The sequence below is a fragment of the Liolophura sinensis genome, unplaced genomic scaffold, assembly GCF_032854445.1.
Source record: "Liolophura sinensis isolate JHLJ2023 unplaced genomic scaffold, CUHK_Ljap_v2 scaffold_580, whole genome shotgun sequence".
Lineage (NCBI taxonomy): Eukaryota > Metazoa > Mollusca > Polyplacophora > Chitonida > Chitonidae > Liolophura > Liolophura sinensis.
Window position 1 is genome coordinate 2360 of NW_027018516.1, and position 16908 is coordinate 19267.

The following is a 16908-nucleotide window of genomic DNA, read 5'->3' on the forward strand; positions in this document are numbered from 1 at the left end:
GATTGGTCATTAGTTACAAGAAAAACAAAAATAGAAGAAGAGCAATAGACCCATTTCACAGGCCTTGGGTTTAGTTTGTAATAGGGTCAAGAATTTTTTAAGTTTACCATACTCCACATTACACATGTTCATGTAATATGATCAGCAGATGGGCTTTGTCTTTTTAATAAGAAAAGGTTTTGAAAATACATTCCAAGAAGGTTTTGGAATATGTATTTAAAAGATTTGCCATATCAGACCTCATACACTTAGAAGTTGTCCATGGTAGCTCATTACAGCCAATCCTAAAGTTTAATACTACTTGTAGATTGTAATTTGGGATGATAAATCGAGTTTTCCCCCCATGTGTCAATACTTAACCGTGTGTCACAAAATACTCCAGTTTTCATTGGATAGCAACCATGATGTGGGGGCTACATATCCTGTAGCTGATGCTACATGTGCTTGCTGACTAGGTTATCTCCCTAGGGGTTTTACCTGTATATCGGCGCTGAATTAATGGGTGTTTTGCAGGATAAAGTTGTTACACTGTTGCTCAGTGACAGGATTTATGCAATCTGTAACCATCATATCCTCATATGAGGGCTATTGACAACGTATATTTCCATATCCCGTCACTGAGTAATTGTGTACATGTAACTAAATAATAGAGCTCACTTTTGATTAGGATTCATTTTGTAAAACTTAATTTACCTTGTCTGCATTAGCATATTGTAAGTGTTTTGGTGTGTATTTATTGCCTCCATGTGATTTGGCAGAATATACATGTTCTGTAATTCAATCTTTTCACATGTTTGCAAGGTTTATTCAAGCATATTCTAAAGGTATTATTTTGTGTATTCTGATTAAATTATACTTTGTGTAAAACCCTCAATTTGGTCACTCCAACCAATATAGTGTTGTCTCAAAAATCAAAATTAAAAATGTGCATAGAATGCACTGAAAGTTGCTCTTTTATATGCAGAAAAGGTTGAGGAATTAGGGTAGATGTTTGCAAATTTGGTCAGTCAGGAAATCTATGTTTTGCTTTTCCAGTATTTGGTATGTGCAGAGCAACAATGAATACATGTAGCTGTTCCCAGTGGAATTGTCTGCATATTAAGAGCTGTTGATAGAATTCCTTGTAAGATTGTAATTTGACTCGTCACAGATTTAAATGTGCTTTAATTTCTTGTATACAGTACATGCACCGTATAATTCTGCAACGTTTTCAACAATAACTGCAACCAATATTTTGAAACAAGACTGATAGAACGGTGGAGTTTTAGAGAAGTAATCTGCACAGTTTTATGAAGCTTACATCTTTATCAACGAAAATCATTTTTGGTGTCATTTTCATAATACTTTTATGCATAAATTTCACTGAGAAAGGTGCCTTGGTGGTTGTAAAGGTTTAAGATTTACAGTATGTATATTGGTAGGATGTACTCGAAGTGTACTGAGAATCTACCTGAAGTGTACTGAGAATCTAATTGAAGTGTACTGAGAATCTAATTGCCATTACATCTTGTTCTTAATGTTTTGTGTTTTGCAGGAAATAGAAAACTTAACTATCTCAAGTGGGGAAGAGCCAGATGAAAAGGTAAGGAGGCTTAAGCTGACCCCTTGTGGGCACAGCTGGCATAACACCAGTTATTCTCTCAGCTATCACTACATGTAATTGACCTCTTGTGCAGAGGTCATGAAAAATTGGCAGATCAGAAACTGCTTGCTCTTGTTCATTTATATACTAATACATATGTGCTCAGTAATACCATCAGACAAGGTGTATAATAGTGATGAAGGAAAAAGCTGCCACACCTCCTCCTTGTGCCCCTCCACCCCCACAAAAAAGTCCTATAAAAAAGAATGCTGTCCAATTGATATTTTCTTTTTATTTGAATATTGAGAACCATGAGTTTTTATTGTATTTTGGTTTTGTAGCCAAAATAAGCTTCAGAACCTAACCAGTATTATTGCATGGCCATATACAGCTTTTTTTATTTGGGGACACTTTTATTAGTCTAATTTTAGTTAACATATTTTTTTTGGTATTAAGAAACTTGAACATAATGCCTTACATATATACACCAACTTATATTGTCAAGATTATATGGAAGTCTTTGTACAGTCGCTACACATGGTCATAGGTAATTTTTTTTTTTTTTTCAGATATATGAAGTAGGATTTATCAGACAATATTCATTGCACTTTAGGCTTTTTAGAGGGTGTTGTAATTTGGGTGCCTGCGTAGGGTACTGGTATCAAAACGTTTTTATATTTCACCCATTATTGTGTTATTTAGGAAATCCTATAGAAAAGGGTTAAGCATAGAAATAAATCAGTGGGAAAATGTCCAGTCAACCAAAGATATGACATCCGATTTATTTATTTTTTTTTTGGTATTGACTGAGTATTATTTCTGATTGCACTGGATTTCAATCAGTGTACATGTAGGAATTCCTTCATCATTAGGTAGTCTTGTAAATTTTGGAATGTTCTTCTTTCAGATATCAGACAATATTTTTCTTCAAGATGGCCGTCGTGCTCCAGGGCCAGATTTGTGTAGGGGAAGCAGCACGCGGAGTATAGACACCCAGACGCCCTCAGGCTATGTGGACGAGGGGGCGACCAGCAGCTCCGGCAGTCGCTCGCACTCTGTCAGCCCAGCTCTTCCCATCATGCCCTCGGGGCCCATGGATAACTCTCGTCCGTCCAGCGCCGGGGATTCTCTAGATGTTTGCACTACAGTCAAAGAGGCAGAAGCCAAAGTTGAAGAGAAGGGTGTGTGAAGATTCTTGTTTTTAACTGGTGTTAATTCAGAAATTTGATGTTTGAATTTGGTGTTAAGTTGTTAGAAACAACTGAACACTCTGTGGTTGTTTTTTTTTCCCTGCAGTTTGTTGTGCATCTGAGAGAACACTGTTCTGCAAATTTATCTGTTTAGCTTTATCTGTTTGATTTATATTTAAACCTGGATACTGTCTGATTTAAAGATATTCAAGTAGCCCTACCATACCATCAGAAAAACCTGAAATCTGCATTTTCATTTTGTTTTTATCGTTTAATGTGGCAGATTTTAAGTTTCAGTGCCAAAAGTTATATTCATGACATTTATTTGCCTATAAAGCAGTACTTTTGTGGGCCAAACTTAAGTTGACTAATTTAGTTTTCACGTTTTCAAAATCTGCCTATTCATTTGATTTTTAAATGTATTTTGACTATGTCTTTGTGTGACTTTTGACAGGTGGTGATAATGAAGTGTCCCCGGAGTCCCCAGACGTCAGCTTACAGTCTAAGGCAGCTAGTCCCATGCCCAATAAGTCCTGTTCTTTTGTCCGCGAACCTCCAGACGGATGTGAACGGGTCAAGGCCATTGACGAAAAAGAGTAAGAACGAAAACTGGCGAGATGGTGCTTATCTGCATAAGTGAATTTGTTTGAAAATCACTTGTCTTCAATGGTTTGTTGGTCTGTGTGCCACATGTGGGAAAGTTAATCAACTACTTGCCAAAGGCTGGTGGGTTAACCCAGTCTTTGGGTTCCTCCACTGACTGCCATCTTGTATAAAGTGAAACTCTTTTGAATATGTCCTTCATCAAAGAAATCAAATAAATCAGTTTGTATACCAGACTTCTATTATAGCCATGTTAAATGTTCTTCGCATCGAACCATAATGAAATGATGAAATCCTCACTTTATTGAAACCTCAGCCTGATGTGTTTTATTCTTTTTATAGGAGACCTCGTATCAAAGAACCGCTGTTTCGGCCGGTGAAGCCAAATGAGTTCGTTTTACGTCCAAGTGCTGGATCAGCTTTTAGTCCGGCATCATTGAAGGAAACCTACAGTTCAATAATGAGCATACCGGGTCACGCTGGTCACCTAGCAGTAAAGAGCCCAGTTCTTCAGTCTACTGCTCCGCAAACCAGCATTGAGAGTCAGTGAAGAGCATAGTGTCATTCCAGGCAGACTGCGTACACGTCATTGCCAGCCAGCAGGACTCCAGCCAACCCCCCACCACCCACTCCGTACCCTCAACTACAGTGTCCTTGTTATACAGAACTTGCACACGCACCAGGTTGTACCATTCCTCCAGCAGGAACCCGCAGGCTGTAACTTTCATATTCATCTCATCTGCGTGTTGAATTATTTCTGAAACCTGGCACCCACCCTGTCACACCCGTATTGAAGAGTGTTTGCGAGCTTTGTTCGTGACCTGGGGCCGTATTGACAGTTCTTGAACTGAGAAGGACATGTACACTGTCTTTTCATCTGTTTGTCTGTCTGCATACTACATGAACAGATCCATTCCTGACTTGGGTCTGGCATTTCAGCATTGTGCAAGCTTTGAGTTGAACTGTTAGTTTCAAAAACCTTTGCACACATTGGATCTGTACTTAGTGTAGGACTTAGTGTTGATTTGCAATCATGCTGCATGACTGTGCACTTCAGCAAGCTCCTGGCTTACCAGCTAGACAAGCTTGTATGATTGCATTCATGTAAGCTCCTGTGACTTAAAGTGATATGAACAGCTTGTGTCATTGCTCTCAAGGAAGCCTCTGTGACTTACAAGCTAGACAATTTGAACAGCTTGTGTGATTGCTCTCAAACAAGCTCCTGTGACTTACCAGAAAGATAATTTGAACAGCTTGTGTGATTGCTCTCAGACAAACTCCCATGACTTGTAAGAAAGGTAATTTGAACATATTATGTAACTGATGTCAAGCAAACTGCAGTGAATGGCAAGCAAGCTCATGTGAACAGCTTGTGGAACTGTGGCTAACTGCTCTCAAGCAATCTGTTGTTGAAATGCAAACAAGATCATTTGGATAGCTTGCATGACTGTGCTTTCTTAAGCAATCTGTTTTTTATGGGCATTGTGATCATTTGTACTTACGACAGTGAGAGAACAACATCTGGATTGATGCTGCAGCTATCTTGGACGTATTATTGGTTGTGTGTGTGGAGAACCAGTGCTGTGGACCGGTGAAACATCACACATATTTGAATACAGACCTATACATGTGGCTATGCAAAGGGAAGCAACTCTGGTAACCCCTGATAAGCCCCAAGTTCACAACTGAACAGTGCATGCCTTGTACCACAAGGTTTTCTTATCAATATTGGTTTTTCATCCATGTGTATTGTACATGTAGGGCACATGTTACCAGATTTACCTCCCTTTTTGTAAAGAGCTGGGGATGTTCAAAGGTGGACTAGGCCTGGTTACAGGTGCGTGACATTGCTAAATTCCATGTACATGTTCAGAGAATCGTGTGTAGAATCAGTTCTGGTGGCCATCTCCCTAAGCTGTGTTGTACCTCCATGTAGGCCTACATAGTGCTGACCCCTGCCTGTACCTGGGTTTATTAAGTATCAGTTTTTATGCAAGGTCATATGTATATATCTGTCAGCTTTTCAGAATCCAGAGTCACAGTTGTTCAAAAATCATTTACTTTGTATTTGGAGGAGACTGTTATTAAGATTTAAGCCTGGCTTGACTTTGCTACACTTTTGACTGACTGGCCTTGGCTATTCATCAGTGTATCAGCGGTTAAGCCCGGTATTATAATCTTGAATGAAATCCCATTGGGTTTGTATTAAGACAAGACTGTCATTTAAGCCATGTTTAAGTTTTAATACGCTTTTGATTGGTCGACCTCAGATTGCTGTGTTAGACTGGTTGGAGAGGGTTAATGTAGTATTTCAAACTCTGTCCTCTCACATACTTCTTAATGCCATACCCGGTGCATTACAACAAAGGGGATATTTGGACAATTGGCTGTTTAATAGCAAAGTGTACATTAGGTGGTCAGACCTTAGACAATGTGATCGACCATTCACTCAACAGTATCTACAGGAAGGTAGAATTTCCTGTTTTGATACTCTGGGCCGCTGTATGTGCAGTGTAGGTGTTGGAATATGACGACATGGCTGGGTTGGCTGTTTGGGGTGGAAATTATGGTTTTAAACAGTACTGTAAGACCTGTATTCCTGCATGCTGCATTTACCTGTACCTGTACATGGATCAGATTCAAGTTTGTGACGTTGCATAGAGGCGTTCATTGTGTGCATGTTTGCTAACAATATGTTTGTACAGCATTGTCCAGTGCTACTTTGCTTTGTACAGAGCAAACCTGCATGTGCATGTAGTGTTACAGAATCACCTACTACATTTTACCACACCCCCTTCCCTGTCATGTGACAGTCCACGCCCATTATCTTCTATTGACATCTTACTGCCCAACATGCCTAAAACTGTCACCACTGATTTGTTACCCTTGTGTACATGTATGTACTTCTACTGTCTCATAATTTCAGGTAAATTTATTTGTTGCCCAACCTTTTGTATATATACACACACACACACACACACACACACACACACACACACACACACACACACATATATATATATATATATATATAAATGTACCTGTTTGAAGCCCTGTGTACAGTTTTGTTGCCCTTCCTCATTGTTACAAAGGCCCACACGAAATGTATTTTCTGTTTGTTTTTTTTTCCATATGTTAATATGAAATCTAGAAGTTACTAGTATATCATTTTTTTTTTCTTTTTTGGCGTTGTAAGTTGTGTAAATCTGTATAGCTAAAGATGGGCAGACCTTCAACTGATGTGGCTCAGGTTGGGTATAATCTACCTGTACAGTGTATGTAGTTATGGGTTGTCTCCCATTCTCTGCCTTAAAGACAAGTTTGTAGAACGCTAGAAAAGGAATAGCCTCTTATGAAGAGTGCATTTTTATATATGGTGTGTATCTCCACAAATCTTTGTGCATAACTCTATTTCATTGATTAATTTTGTACAATCGATTTTAGACTGTAAACTCAAGTCTGTAGCGTTTACTTCAATGTCATTTCGGAAAACACACATACATGCATGTACTCACTATTACAGACACAATCTGTGGGCATGTACATGTAGAGTTGAGAACAGGCCAGCATAACTTTTAGCTTTGCCAAGGCTTTTCGCCAATTAGGCTATATGATTTAGACTTTAAACCATGTCCATGTAGCCTGTATCTTTCGGGAGCATTATTTGAAGCTCATGTTTTGGTTCAGATTTTCTTTTCAGTTTCTTTTCCGACCCGTACACTGTCCACCCAGCCCACGCTAAGTACACTGCTTTAATAGTTTTTGTTTTTTGTGAATGAGTTAGCATGACTGTGATAGACTTTTTTTTTTTATAAACAGCTAGTCAACAATTTTAACATTTAACCATATCAACATGTAATCAAAACTACCGTGCATTTCCACAAATCTCAGTATGCACTCTTCTGTATTGGAGCATTCATTTACCTTATTACACTAGTAATTTCTCATCATACTGTAGTCGGTTTTAAATTCAAACCTTTGCTGAATTTTAAAATACTGCTATAGATATTTGTTTATTTCAAATTCGAAAATTTAGCTTGTTAAATTTAGATTCTGTAGATGAATTCAACCAGAATTTTAGTTTTGCCTATTAGTTTTGAAGTTTAGTTGTATGTAAACTGAATTTTTGACTGGAACAGGTTTTGTTTGACACTCATTCACAGAATTGTAAAGGGCTAGGTACTGTTTAATAGTGTGGAAAAAGTGAAGATTGGTAGGATACTGTATTCCATAGTTTCTTTTTGTTCCATGACAGGAAACGTGCAACCACCTTTTCATTCATCCAATCATAGAGTCTAGGAAGAGGATGTTTGATGTCACTTTTAATCACATACAGCACAAGTAGCATTTTTATTTACAATTTCCTCAGTTCGCTTGGTTAATTCAATATTGTTTTCCCCTGCTCTGTTTTTGTGTCTTAATTAGGCATTCTGAGAAATAGATATTTTGTTATTGTTAAAAGCTTCTTTGTTGAGTCTTGGTAAACGCACAACACACTACCATACTGTTATTGTATAAGATGTTTAAGCACATATAATTTTACCCACACCTTTGATATGTCCCTAAACAACCCTTACACTCTTCTACTCTATACTCTGCCATTTTGATGTTGTAATGTTTTGGCTGCCTCCCTCACTATGTTCTGCAGAAATCATTTTCACAAAACTTTGCTCGCTACAAGAAGTCACCTGAAATTTTATCCACGGCAGAGTTCTGTTGATTGTAGAAAGGTACTTTGAGGTTTGTTTGAAAGATAAGATGATCCTACTGTCTGATTTGTATGGCCGTTTTACGTGGACTTTATAAAGTTTGAGGGAGACTGCAGTCATTCCATTGATATGACATACGTATTGAGCTTGAATTTTTGGGGAAAAACCAGAAAATAAGAGTAAAAAAATGTGACTTTCCTTGAAAAAATCGAGATATTCTTGACTAACCTCAGTTAAATGAATAAATCAATTTGCTAGGAATGGTCATAAAAATTACCTCAATATCTATTGGTTACGTTAACAGAATATCCCATCGGTGAGCAAACCCTTATGATGTATTGTATTTCAGACATGGATCTATCACATTGCTTGTTCTGTATTAAAGGGTTACAAAATCATCTTGGATTGGCCCACAGTGGAGATTGGATTTCTTTGGGTATATCCTGCAGCCTTTGGTCGTGCTGAAATATGCTCTATCGAGTATTCCATATCTTTAATTCATCTTCGGCTCGGTATAGCCGAGATTTGCCTGTTTCTCATATGAGCCAGTCAGCGATAATTCTGTATCCCTTTAGATTAGAGCTCTGTTGTATGATCATACATCTGGGGGCTGGGTTTTCATGCTTTAATGGTTGATCAGGCTTTAAAAAAAAAAAGCAAAACGTCTTCCTTTATGTTGCTCACACCCTGGCTTTGCACATGTATGTATGGTCAAGTACATGTACCGGTTTGTGGGAATGTTGAAGTTTTTATAGGGGGAGAAACAGTTAATGATTTTGTTAAATTGATAAATCCCTAAGATATACATACACATTGACATTGCTAAGTACATGTGGGTCCAATCTCAATTTGTAGCTGGTACTTTCGAATGCTCAGTGACTGTTAGGTTGTAAGCATTTTCGAATTGGTCTTTGTTGAAAAACCCAAAAACATGATGACATTCAAGAACACAGTTTGTCACCGGCATCACAGAATCTCTTCCATTTTGAAGCGCTCTCGGAACTGAAGGATTATGGGATATGCTAAATGTCAAGAATCTGTCTTCACTTCCCTCCAGTTTGATTGTTTTAATATTGTTATGCAAAGTAGTATTTTGTTGTCATTTTTGTGTCTTTTTAAAAACCCATTTCTCATTTCCCCCCAAAATTGAGAGAAACTATTGATTTATGTTTTGTTGGATTATTTTCAGCTGCTCTTGTGGACATTGCATGATGGCACTGACAGATTTTGATGTTGTAAGGTTTTCATTGCTTGGTGAAATAAGATGTGTTGCTACCTCTGTACAGGTAAATGTCCCTCCATAGCCCTACATAGCTGAACAGGGATCAGACATGATGAAGCAACCTCTCGTGTGCAAAATGTAAAATTGTGCATAGAGTACTGGAGGTGCAAAACTTTGCATTTTGATAGTTAATGATGTTTCCAGGTACGCATGGCATTAAACCTTCTGTTATACATCATAATCCCTGCTGAATATTCATGTCTGCGGTGATATTCTCTCGTTATTATCGGTTTGAAACACTCGCCAGTTAGTTTGTAAGCAAGTGGTACATGAATACATGATGTGACAGCATACCATATGTGTTTGCGTTGTGCCTGTTGCGTTGCAGCAGACATCCGTTGACCATGCACTTGAGTATGCCAAGTTTGATTCCATTTTGAAAGATATTTTATCTCGATGGTGTGAAGTTAAGTTCTGAAACAAGATTTGTAATTGACATTCCGAAGAAGGAAACAATTTTCTTTTGTCTTCTTTTTTTTTTTTTTACGATTATTATATATAAAAATTACTATTCTTGTAATTTGTCAAGTACCTAAGAGATGTTATTTGTTTCCCTAACCTTGTTCAGGTAAATATGGCTTTAATGAGAAGTTCTACTTTTCAGTGTGTGAATCAAAACAATTGCTTCGTTGAAAACGTCTTTAGTGTGAAAGTTTTTTTTTTTTTTTTTTTTTAAATCTACAACACATTCAAATTAACGTAAAGACAAATGTCTCTTATGTCATGGGTCAAATGGGTTAAACGTTGTAATTTTCCAATTACTATTTTTACAAAGACTCACATTTTCTAGAAGCAGATTTAATACAAACTCTAAAATCTATATTTTTCTTTCTATAGTATTGACATTCACTTGCACCATGGTGGTATATGAAAGAAGTATTAAAGCTTATCAGTTGTATTCTTGATGTAGGATGGGTCACTTTTCATACCATGTTTGTTGCGAAAGAGTACATTTCACAAGGCGTGCGATACTAGGCTGAACGTGCCATAGGAGCCAGTGTTGGAATTCAGCTGTAGCTGTTTATTGAAGATTCTGAGTACTTAACACTTCTCAGAGGAACAGTCTCTGATGGTCATCTACTAAGGTTATATGGAGAAATGCCACTGAGGAATGTACTTGTAATTGTGCATTGCACTCAACTATAATGTATTGTTTCATATTATAAACGCCTTTTTTTTTTACAACAAGATGTTGATATTTAGTGAACAAGTTGCTCCAAGTTTTAGTGACTCTGCTCTGTGAAAGAACTGATTTATAGAAAATAGCCAGTTTTTTCTTACACATTCAAATTTTCTGACAGCAATTTACTGCTTAACCTGGGAATCCCAGGCCACATACATCAATGAAGGTTTCTTTTTTTTTTTGAGGGGGGGGGGGAGGGGAGGGGGAGTAGAGGAAATTAAATTGTCCATACAGTGAAGTCTCTTCACTTAACATTGATACATGGGCTGCTTTATTACTTGTACTTCTTCATTGGTTTCTCTTTAACTTTCGTGTGACAGAGAAATTTTTGTTCTGCTGCTTTTTCTATTTCTATAGATATGTTGCTGGATCCCAGTTATGCAGTTTTAGTGCTGTATATAGTTTGGCCTATTGGATATGACCAATATTGTTTGAGAATTTGTTAGAAATAAATTCATGTTACAACTTCGCGTGTGTTTTTACGTATTTAATGTTTGTAACTGAATTAGTAGGTGTGGGAATCAAACCGCTGTTTGGTCGCTGTGAGTTCAAGTCCAGCTCATGCTGGCCTCCTTTTCCTGCCGTACGTGGGAAGGTCTAGCAGCAACCTGCAGATGGTCGTGGGTTTCCCCCAGGCTCTGCCCGGTTTCCTCCCACCATAATGCTAGCCACGGTCATATAAGTGAAATATTCTTGAGTACGGCGTAACACCAATCGATAAATTAATAAATCAAACCACGGTTGATAATCATTGAATCACGGGGTTAAACAGGAAATTACTTGTTGGGCTGCTGTCTGTGCCCATAGGGCCCTGATAATTAGTCATTGGTGCTTGTGGGGTCATTTACCCAGTCTTACATTTATTAAATACCACCTGTGTTAATCCTTGCAAACGCTATGGGAGGAGATGTAAACTGTAAACATTCCTTGGACAGGAAATTTACCTGTTTTTAATGCTCCTAAAACCACATCACTTTTGTGCAAGAAAATGTCTACTGCACATTGGGCACTCCGGTGTCCTCCTCCACCCATGTCGTCTTTGTGTGCGAAAGTGCCAGTACTTTACACTGTGGACTCCAGTTTCCACCTCCACCCATGTCGACTTTGTGTGAGAAAGTGCCGGTACTTTACACTGGGGACTCCAGTTTCCTCCTCCACCCATGTCGCCTTTGTGTGAGAAAGTGCCGGTACTTTACACTGGGGACTCCAGTTTCCTCCTCCACCCATGTCGACTTTGTGTGAGAAAGTGCCGGTACTTTACACTGGGGACACTGGGGATTTCTTCCTCCACCCACTCCACCTTCATGTGATTATTACGGCGTAAAGCAACAACCAAATAAAATAGTGATAGCTGGTTTAAAGGAACACAGAATCAATTCTGATTGGGTAATGTGAGGGATAGGCACGTCCAGGCTATGTCTTGCCAAAGCTGAATTTTAGGTATAGTACATTTATTCAAGCCTGACCAAGACTGCAAGATTTAACCCGGGAAACCCAGTCTCCACTGTCAGTCAATTTCGTATCCATTTAAAGTGGTCTAACATGAAGTTTGGTAGGCCTACAGGTCACTTACCTGATGGCATAGGCATCAAGCTTGCTGTTATTTGGGTGACATTCCATAATTCCATACATGATTTTTTTTTTTTTTTTTTTTTTAAAGGCCTGTTACTCTGAGGACTTTGGCTTCCTACACTCAGTGAAACTTATGAGAGTAGGCCTACCTGTATGTAATCGAACTCCAACCTCTTGAACTTTGTAACACAAGGTACAAGTTCAATCCCAGCCTTAGAAAGGCAATTTCTAGACTACTCTGTTATTGTCTGTGGTACCTTGCCGACAATAATTGGTCAGTGGTAGGCCTACTGTAAATCTTCCAACCTTTTCAACCATTAAAGCACTTTTTTATCAGTGGAATTTATGCATAGAATTGTTATGAAAATAGCTAAAAAAAAATTTGTTTGTGTCATTTAAGATGCAAGCATCATAGAACTGTACAAATTGCGTCTCTACTTGCCATACCTCTCTCGGAATGTTTTAAAATATTGGTTGCAGACGCAGTAGAGAAGGCTGAATGTATGTTATGTTCAATCATTTGTGTACCAAGGCCTAGATTAGTTGAAGACAGCTGACTTGTTCTCCACCAGTATGGTGGTGATGGTTTCTTTTGATGGTGACTCCATTCCAATGAATAATGTACATCAACCAATATCATAAGGTATATATGCATCAGTGTGTACACCACACTAGGGGGAGTTCCTCAGTGTAAACCTGTTAGCGGTCACAGGTTTACATCAGGTACTTCATGTCAGTTGCCTCCCTTGACAAAATTGACTGACAAAATATAAGTGAAAAGCTTGTAATACATGTACAATTAAGTTCCCTGATTTTTTTTTTTTTTTTTTTTTGTAAACAGTGAGAAGATTTAACAATTTTACAAAGCATATGGGTTTGTCGAGTTTATCGAATTTTAGACAATTTAACACCTCTTTTATATACTGCGCTGGCGCAGTGACCCAGGAGCCTCCAGCGAATGCAGTTGCTGTAAGTTTAAGTTCAGCTCATGCTTGCTGCCTTTCCGGCCATACGTCGGAAGGTCTGCAGCAACCTGCAGATGGTAGTGGGTTTCACGCAGATTCTGCCCAGTTTCCTCCCACCATAATGCTCGCCACCGTGGAATAAGTGAAATATTCTTGAGTACGGCGTAGAACACCAATTATATACTGGACTTGCAAAGTCTTCAGAGAAATCCACTAGATGCTTAGTGAATTGAGGACCCCGCAAAACCCATAAAGCAGGATTCTGACGCCCATTTATTAATGCCAAATATCCGTTTTCAGCTCATCAGTAGAAACAGATGCATTATAAGAATGACAGGGTCCTAGTTCACACTAGTAGCGCCACCCGACATGATTAAAACATATGTGATCCCCTCATTATAGGGGGTGTATGTAACAATAATATTTAGGAACCATACAGACTGGAAACGGCCGTTTCATTTAGAATTTAGAACTTCTGACAGTGGTCAAAATCCTGGGCTTCAGAGAAAAAGATCAATCTACGTGTACATATATGTAATTTACTACAGTTTTGTTTTTTGTTGTTTTTTTATTGCTTTTTTTTTGGGGGGGGGGGATACAACTAAATACTAACTGCTCCCGTAATTCAGTCACCGTTGCCATGGAGCTGATCAAAGCGCCACAAACAAATCTGCTGGCGTGAAGTAAAGCTCAGCCTTTTACAAATTGTTTGATGAATCGTTCGATTTGAAAGAATCTCACTCCATGCAGTAAGGAGTTGTCAAAAGCAGATATTAACTATAATAGCATTTCATAAAGATGTCTTTTGGCTATCCCGTCGGGCAACTACAGTATCAGCCATCCGCCGCTGGAGTTCAATTGTATGCACAACAACAACAGCATCCTTCCGTACCCGGGGACGTTCACCGGTATCAAGACTACGGACAGCCAAGTCAATGTTATGGCTCATATGGGAGTTTCTACAACAACGCCTTTCAAACAAATGCGTACCAAGTAAGACTAATGCACAGTTTGGTCACCTGATTTTCGGACACTTGCAACCCCATTACAGGGAGCAGCCATTTTTTTTGTGCATCGATCGGGAGGCTTAACTTTAGAAAAGTAGCATTTGTAGTTTCACGTAAACGACCGTTCTCACGATGTGGTTTGTAGTACCAACTTGTAGCATTCGACTTTGTAGTGTTCAACAAAGATGGCATGTAACTTTTTTCGAGTATCACGTTTTTTTTCCCATTCATTTCACTAGCTGAGTTAATTAAGACCTGGTTTTTTTTGTAAGCACATTTGTCATGATCAGTTGTTTACTGTAATTTACATGATGTGCAATTTTATAGAAAATCTTGACAGAGATAGAGTAAGAAATTAATTTCAATGAGCGTTACACCAGTCTGCTTTTCTCAATACAAACATTTGTATCGTCATAGTTGTTGACAATTTAAGCTTTGATTACTAACACAAAGGGGTGTAACTTATAGTAGAAAAACTTTAACTTTTTGATTAGCCAGCGCATGTGATTTGTATCATGAAAATAGAGCCTTCTCTATTTCTTTCGACTAGCTCACGACTTGAATGCGACAAATGTCGAAATGATTCGGGTGTTCTGACCGTGGGACTCAACTGTATGCTACAAGTTGGTACTACAAGTCACACTGTGAGAATCGGCCTTATTTAGTATTTCATATAAATCGATTTTCGTTACAAAACAATAATTCACAGCTTTTTTGCACAGCGATGTGACTGTCCACTATGACAGAGTTTAACTAATTTAAGGTACATGTTTGTTTTAAACATTCAGGTAGCAGTATTAAAGATTCCAGTAATATTAGCGGTGATTTTTGATGTAAGACTGTTCAATAATCTTGTGATTTTCAACATGTTTGTTTTGTAGGCTTACCAATTCCAGAGTCCAAATGACTTGTGGGAGATTTTTGTTAAAGAGATGTCCAAAAATCCTGCAAATGGAGTGAGTAAATATAGCCTTTGTGCACATCAGGCTTATGTGCATACATGATTATGTAGCCTACAGTTCACTGGTATATGCATTTACATATATCTGGTCTTACTTTCGAATGATTCACAACTTGTACAGGGGCCTCTGTGGTTCAGTTGGTTAGCGTGCTAGTGCAGCGTAATGACTCAGGAGCCTCTCACTAATGCGGTCACTGAGAGTTCAAGTCCGGCTCATGCTGGCTTCCTCTCTGGCCGTACGTGACAAGGTTTGTCAGCAACCTGCGAATGGTTGTGGGTTTCCGTCGGGCTCTGCCTGGTTTCCTTCCACTGTAATGCTGGCCACCGTCGTGTAAGTGAAATATTCTTGAGTACAGCATAAAACATCAGTAAAATAAGTAAATAAATAAAACATCTTCTACATGTACATGTATACTGACCGGTACAGCCAACTACTCAAAAAAATTGGACTTTAATATAATGATCTTATATTATAATGGTCTCATAGTATTAGCACCATAGTGAAAAATAAAAAAGTCAGTCTACCCTAATTCTTCTAATTTTTGGAACAAATATTAGTAGTGTTGAAAGTAGAATATTGCATTTGTTCACCAGCCTTTTGGAAAAGTAAAGATATGAATATGTTGTTCATTAGATGGTCTAGCCATGTGAGAGAAACTCTATAGGAAACTTGATATTCCTGCTACAATTACATACATATTGGCTAAAATAAACAGGCCAGGTGTCCCAAAAATTAGAAGACAGAGGGTAGTTTATGTGGAGCACTATACATTAAAGCTGTAACTTAATTGTTTAGAAATCAAACTTTTACTGCTGAAGGTAAAAAAGAAAGTGTCACGCTGTGACTCTTATATCACTGTTCAAAACTTATGGGTAACTTTTGTTGACAATAATTTACCGATCAAACGCCATCCCATGTTCTTGGGGCACAAATGACATCCCTTTCCTGGAGAAACTTCTTAAGTTCATGGTACAAATGCTCAGCTCTTCGATTTTCTCAGTCGTTTGTCTTAATAACTGTTCGTGAAACATTTTTTAGACGCCAGTTTCCTAACATTTCTAACAGTCACATGTAGTACAGGGGAACTTTTTGTTTACCTTTTTAGTAATGAAAGGAGTTTGAACTCGAAAATCCGCTAATCGTTCAGATAATTAGATACGTGCACATGTAGATTATTTTTATCCAGCTGTTTTCTCTCACTCATTCTTCAGAACAGACAGGCTATACAAGCTGAGGATCTTTGTAACATTTTAAACAACACTCCAAGCATTCGAAACTTCTATGGAAGTAAGTATGATGTTAACTGAGTAAGCCTTCCAGATGGTGCTTCACATACACAGTATCTTGGTCATGGGACAGAGGAGGCTGGCTCAGTTGGTTAGCGCGCTAGCGCAGGGTAATGACTCAGGAGCCTCTCACCAATGTAGTCGTTGTCAGGTCAAGTCCAGCTCATGCTGGCTTCCTCTCCGGCCGTAAAAGTCAGGCAGCAACCTGCGGATGGTCGTGGGTTTTTCCCGGGCTCTGTCCAGTTTCCTCCCATCATAATGCTGGCCACTGTCGTATAAGTGAAATATTCTTGAGTACGGCATAAAACACCAATCAAATAAATAAATAAGAAAATAAATCTTGAGAGAGAACTGCATTTTTCGAAGAGAGACATCACTATCTGTATATTTCTCAAGGGAAGATAACTGGGTGATACAGAAATTTGAAAAGTTTTTGATTAAAACTTGGAAACTCTTCTGACAACTGTGAATGTATTGAGTTTAACACACAGCAGGAAGCTATATCATTGTGTAATGTACAACGTGTATTTTTTCAGTCAACTGGAGCAGAGAATTATGTAGGTAAGT

The 16908-nt window shown here is 38.4% G+C and overlaps 2 protein-coding genes across 2 annotated transcripts; both read left to right on the forward strand.

Moving 5' to 3' along the window:
* Positions 1-1534: 1534 nt before the first annotated feature.
* On the forward strand, positions 1535-6341 carry LOC135481703 (protein FAM117B-like; the record flags this gene model as incomplete). Its single annotated transcript, XM_064761370.1, has 4 exons — positions 1535-1582; positions 2490-2763; positions 3227-3368; positions 3718-6341. Coding segments are annotated over 4 exons (672 nt in total), but the record flags the coding sequence as incomplete, so codon positions are not given.
* Positions 6342-13740: 7399 nt separating this feature from the next.
* LOC135481702 (uncharacterized) lies at positions 13741-16902 on the forward strand (the record flags this gene model as incomplete). Its single annotated transcript, XM_064761369.1, has 4 exons — positions 13741-14079; positions 14975-15049; positions 16267-16342; positions 16878-16902. Coding segments are annotated over exons 1-4 (371 nt in total), but the record flags the coding sequence as incomplete, so codon positions are not given.
* Positions 16903-16908: the final 6 nt, after the last annotated feature.